Source organism: Hemitrygon akajei, chromosome 14, assembly GCF_048418815.1.
Source record: "Hemitrygon akajei chromosome 14, sHemAka1.3, whole genome shotgun sequence".
In the NCBI taxonomy this organism is placed as follows: Eukaryota; Metazoa; Chordata; class Chondrichthyes; order Myliobatiformes; family Dasyatidae; genus Hemitrygon; species Hemitrygon akajei.
Genome location: NC_133137.1, coordinates 32,124,975 through 32,131,038, shown reverse-complemented (window position 1 = coordinate 32,131,038; position 6,064 = coordinate 32,124,975). Strand labels below are relative to the sequence as shown.

The window sequence follows — 6,064 nt, the reverse complement described above, 5'->3', positions numbered from 1 at the left end:
TGCAGCCAGTGACGTTTCCTGCTGACCTGACAGTTTGCTGTAGTTTTTGTGTATTGCACCAAACCAGATAGTAATGGCTGATGTGAGGATGCTCTCTATGAAGAATTTTGGGTAAGAACATATTATCAACATTCTCTGCCAAGACTTTTTGTTAATGAATGCGATATGGATCTCCCACACTGAGTCCTATGAAATAAACAAGGGATGAGTGTAGGATTGGTATAAAATCGGAGCTTAGTGGTTAGCATGGACATGGTGGCCATTTCTGCATTGAATTGCAATGACTCTCTAAAGGAGTACTGTTGGGGTGTATTCTGGAGTTGGCAAATATTAATTTCACCAGTAACCAATCTTCTGACTTCAATGTGGATTGCAGATTGAATTGAAAGCACAGCTCAGAACAATTAGACCTCCGATGTCTGCATATGCATGAATGTAGCCTAGAGTCAGAGTTCATTTTGGGTGTCTGGACTGTGGGTGCAAAGAAGGAGGCGTGTGATAACTATATGAAATTCAAAGAAGGCATTGTACATTCATTGAAACTGTAGAATTATCCTGCTGTTACCTTTGATCTTTAGCATATAAAATGGCATGTAATATTGGGTCGAGCAGGCCTCTTCTTACAAGAGTGTCTCAATATGATGCCGGCTGCTCGTTTTTGTTGAATAAAACACTTCTATATCCACAAACTTCAGTCTCTCTGGTGACATTTTTCACAACAGAACAAGTCCAATCTGACAAAGTGACCAAGTCCTGGAAATGAACATTTACTACTGTTCAGTGTTTCAGAGGAATAAGCAGAAGGGAAGATAGATGGAGTAATTCCATTTATCTGGGCCACAGGAGCACCAAAGAGTGGGAAAGTGAAGTAAGTCTCACTCCAAATGACTTGTGCCACTGGTGCGGGGTCTCAGGAATTTCCAACATGAAAGCTTCACAATCAACTCAGAACTTGCTAAGTGTGAAGCTCCAGATGAGATACTGGAGGAACTCAGTATGTCAGGCAGCATCTATGGATGGAAGTGTGACATTCTTTATCTGGACTGAAAGAAAGGACGGAGATGGCCAATATTAAGAAGTGAGCAGAAGGGTGGGCCAAACACTGGATCCAGGTGAGAAGGGATGATCGGCAGGTGGAGGAAGGAAGAGTGGACATGGGGACAAGCTGGGAGATGATGGCTGGAGGCGATAAAGGGCTGCATATGAAGGAATCTGATGAGAGGAAGGCCTAGTTTGCACTTGGTCTCCCCAATGTAGAAGATGTCACAACGGAAGCACCTGATACAATAAACAAGGCCCGAGGAGATGCATGTGAATGTCCGGCTCACCTGGAAGAGCTGCTTAGGACACTGCCACGATGAAGCCAAACACAAGTTGGAGGAGGAACAGCTCATACTCTGTCTGAGTAGTCTTTAACCTAATGGCATTAACCTCTAACTTCCGGTAGATACCCACTCCCCTGTGTTCCCCCCTTTAGCTTTTTCCCCCATTTTAGTAATCCTCTCACCACTTACCTCCCCCACCTCCCTGGTTCCTGTCATGGTTACTTGAAATGACCAGGAGACGCAGACAATTCTTCGAGAAGTTTAAACCTTTATTTGCAAACAAAGGCTGAGGCAATCAATGAACTTGTCACCGAAAGCCCACCAAGCTCTGGTGTACAGCATTCTTTATAGTAATTTCTTATCTCAGTTACTTTTCGGTTTTATCAGCATACCCAATCAATTTTTAGTTGCATATCATCGATACATTAACTAATCAATCGCTCTTGCCTAGCTCTCGGTGCGCCACCAGTATTTCTTTCCAGTTCACATCTTGGGCCTCATTCCTGGCCAAGGTTGTTTCTCAGTCAGCCTCCTTAACCTCCCTCACATTACATTACCTCCCCAACATTTTTTGTGTTTTCTTCAAGATTCCCAGCATCTGTAGAATCCCTTTGGGCCCCGGTTGGTGATGGAGGCGGGGTGAGCGCTGCTGAAGTCAGCTGCAAAGTGCCGGTGGGGCGGGGGAAGAGAGGTGTGAGGAGCAGGGAGGCATAGAGAGAGGGCTCCATGCGGAAAGCAGGAAGAGGGGGGGAGTATGGCAGGTGGTGGGGATCACGTTAGAGATGGTGCACGTCGCAAAGCATGGATGTGGTGAAGCTTAACGACGAGTACACTGTCTCTGTTCTGTCCACGGGGAGATGGGCAAGAGAGCTGGGGAAATAGAGGTGGTGTGGATGGAGCACAGTTGCTTTCTTGTGTTACATTTTATCACTTATGTAGTCACTTCATAAACCACTGAAATGTATTCAGAGATGACACGTTTAAGGTTATGTTCGGTCACGATCTGGCTTCGAATCTCGGCTTCCCTGTACCTGTGGCATTCCCGGAATCCGAAAGTAAAACAGCTGAGAGCGTTCAGACCTGTGACAGGGCGGACACGTTTCCAACACACTGCGGGGAGTTTTTCCAGAAACGAAACTCCGGCTGAAACCTGATTGGTTTGTTTGTCAACACAACGACAGCGGCTGAAGATCAGCCCAGCGGCGCCGTGACGTTCAGAAACGGGAGCCGAAGATAAAGCGAGGGGAGGGAGGCGGAGAGACGCAGAGCTGCGGGAGCGGAGATGCCGATAGCAGCAGTGAAGAATTTCTATTGATTTACCCGGACCAGAGCTGAAAGTCGGTGTGGAGTAAAGGGCAAAGAAAAAACCTGCAGATCAGATTTTCTTCAGATTCGTCCTGACTTCCTGTACTGTCGACAAAACTTGTAAGACTTTATTTGATTATCTCAAAGTTCTCATTTTTATCTGGCTATTTACAACATTGACGATATACAGTAATTTAAATTACTAACATCCTGTGAAGCGGGTGGGAAATGTATTCTCTACCGTTGACAAACCACGGGGCGAGAACATGTTAGTGGAAAATTAACTTTGCAGAAAGGGGGCAATAGATAAGCGACAAATGTCAACTAGCGGCGAGGTAACAGATCATCCGGGATATCACAGAATAACGGTGCAGGCCGAATGGCCACTCTTGCTTGTCAGATTGATAGGCTCACGGTTCGGTGAAACCCGTTAATCGGCTAATGTACAGTGACGGTCTTGTTAAAACGGTGCGTGAGATCTTCGCTCATGTCACGAGAATAATTTGTGAATTGAGCAACTCGGGTCGGGGTCGGGAGTGAACACTGACTGTGCAGGAAAGCGGGGGGGGGCGGAAGGTAAATGTTTGTTTGAAAGTCAAATGGAGTTCATTCGCAGCAGAATCGCTTTAAAATCAGAATTGGGGTGATCACCACTAACAAAATCGATAAACTTGGCAATTTGCGGCGGCAGTACAGTGAAGTACACAATAAATAATTTAAATTATAACACCACACACACACACACACACACACACACACACACACACACACACACACACACACACACACACACACACACACACACACACACACACACACACACACACACCCTCCATCCTGGTCCCAATGTGTTATTTACATATTTTTTGCCGCTGATCAGATCAATTGCAAAACTGTTAAAGCTCAGCGGCTCACGGAGTCCCTCTCCCGTCAATTGTCAGTATTGCAGCTCAGAATTCCTGTCACACATTTAGATCTGCTGGGGAAAGAGGGGTCTGTCTTTTCCCGCTTGTCTACAGATCTTAGTAGGTTGTGTTGATATTACAGGAAATGCCACCTTAATACACCAGAGTTCATGATTCCATGTGATGCAAAACTCAATAATCACTTCTCATTTCTCCACAGCGATTTGACAAGATGAGACTTCAGGTGAAGTTTATCACCGGCGAGGGTATCGAACTTGATGTCGACCCTTCCATTCAAGTGTCGACTCTCAAGATGAAAATCCAGGAAAAGACCAACGTGCCCATTTCCCAACAGCGTCTGATGGTACAAAATGGTCAAAGCGTGGAGATGCAGGACAACAGAAGCCTAAGCTACTACAACCTCAACCCCAGCCCCACCGTGATGCTGCTGGTCAGGAAAGAGGAATTCATGCAGATATTTCTCCAGAATGACAAGGGGAAAACCACGACCTACGATGTGCTGCCCTCTGAGACCGTGCAGAGTTTTAAAGAGCGAGTCCATCGGCAGGAGGGGGTCAGACCCGATCAGCAGCGCCTGGTTTATGAGGGCAAACAGTTGGAGGATGGCCGATTGCTTTCCGACTACAACATCAGACCACTAACCACCATCTCTCTGCTGCTCCGTCTACGTGGAGGCTGATTTACTCCTACCGACGTCTGACAGAACTGTGATTAAAAATAATTTAATGTTACTATTGCATTCCTATATTCTGTCGTTAGCACTTTGTTACTTTATCCTGCCTATCTGCTACGTTCCACACTGACATTCACAAGGTGGACGATGGGCCAGTTTCCACTCTGTATTAATGCTGTACTAATGGGGTGTCAGTCGGACAATGACATAATTCCCATCGAGGTCCGTTGCTTGTCACCTTGTTGCCTTAGCCTGGAAAACATGGGTGGTCAGTTTAGCAGAGGCCCGATATTAACAAAATCAAAGGAAATCTGACAACCTGCACCTCCTGTTCAGATCAATGTAACTCGGAATGGCTGACCACAATCTGATGGTCTATGACCTCCAACACAAATCGGATCTCACTGAAAGACCGAAAAATAACTGCTGTGGCAATTTCAATTTACAATGTTTTTAAAAAAGCCCACTAAAAAGATTGGGTTTGATAGGAGGAGGGGGAGATGACTTACTGCTTTACCTTAAAGTTCTGAAGAATGAATTGCTTCAGTTACTGTGTTGTTGCAAAGGACTTTTATTTTCATTTTTCTACAAAAAGTTGAATGTATTAAGATTAGTTGAAGATCTGAATGTTTTGCAATTTTCATTGTTGAAACTTCTAAAATGATTTGAAATGAATTTTTAAATAAAGTGTAAAATGTATGAACACTGGCATTTCTGTGATTGATTTCATCTAGGTCTGTGGTATCTTGTATCTAAGATACCTAAGTATCTTGACCAAAGTTTGATTGTGGTATTTGAACCATGTTCAAGAATCCCTGAAGCCCCAATTCTCATTACACAGTTTACACAATGGAATTATATTAGCTAATCTGCAGTCTTTCCTATTATATCCTAAGCAAAGTTTGATGTCTAATTGTCACTCTCCGCTGTATGTTTCTCTTATCTCACTTTTCCCTTTCTGTAATCATTAACATGGAATTGTGAAAACCATTTTCAAAGGTTAGGTACGAATTCCCTCTTCTGCCCCTTGTCTTGGATATAGATATATTTGAAATGGAAACACGTTTGATTGGGGCAGATGGGATTAAGGTTCTAAATTTAAACTTAAATTTTGCTGATGTAGTGAGGTCAAATTGATCCTTTTTGTCATTTAAAACCTGAATAATTAATTATCCCTTATAAATCTTTTTATTAATTTTAAACAAACATAAGTGAAACATGAATATTGAGAGCTTGAGAGTACATAATAGATTAAGTATACTTTCAAATACATGCTAATCCATATAATAACCTCCCAAATTCATAGTAATTATGAAAAAAGGAGAAAATTTAAAAAAATCCCCCCAAAAAAAGAAAAAAAAAACTAACCATCATGGGCCATTGCATTATGCCAAATATACACAGTAGCATCAATAACTCCGTACCTCCATCCAAATAATTAAGGATAACAAAGGTAAGGTTTAGGAAAAGTCAGTTTAGCTCATATGAAAATGTTGAATAAATGGTCTCCAAGTTTCTTCAAATTTAACCTAAGGATCAAAGACAACACCTCTATTTTTTTCTAAGCTCAAACAGATAGTTTGAGAAAGCTTTCATTCTTTTCTCATGTCTATCATAGTTATTCTAGAATTGACTACTTTTTAATTGACTCTCATTTAATTCCCTCTGTTTCCAACTGCAATTATGATTCCATTGCCATCTCTGACCATGCGCCCCTGAAACTCTCTGTTAAATTAATGGATACACCTTCTAGTTTTGGACAATGGTGATTCAATTCTGTATTACTACAAGACTCGGACTTTGTGAATTACATTAAGGAACAGATTGATTTCTTC

The 6,064-nt window shown here is 42.7% G+C and overlaps 1 protein-coding gene across 1 annotated transcript; it reads left to right on the top strand.

The window, feature by feature from the left end:
• The first annotated feature begins 3,767 nt into the window (after positions 1–3,767).
• LOC140738938 (uncharacterized) lies at positions 3,768–4,235 on the top strand. Its single transcript, XM_073066950.1, has one exon. It carries the CDS (start codon positions 3,768–3,770, stop codon positions 4,233–4,235), a length of 468 nt encoding a protein of 155 aa, XP_072923051.1.
• The last annotated feature ends 1,829 nt before the right edge of the window (positions 4,236–6,064 follow it).

What these genes read in the sequence shown, in the direction of transcription:
- LOC140738938 (XM_073066950.1), top strand. Translation starts at nt 3,768, where the DNA reads ATGAGACTTCAGGTGAAGTTTATCACCGGCGAGGGTATCGAACTTGAT.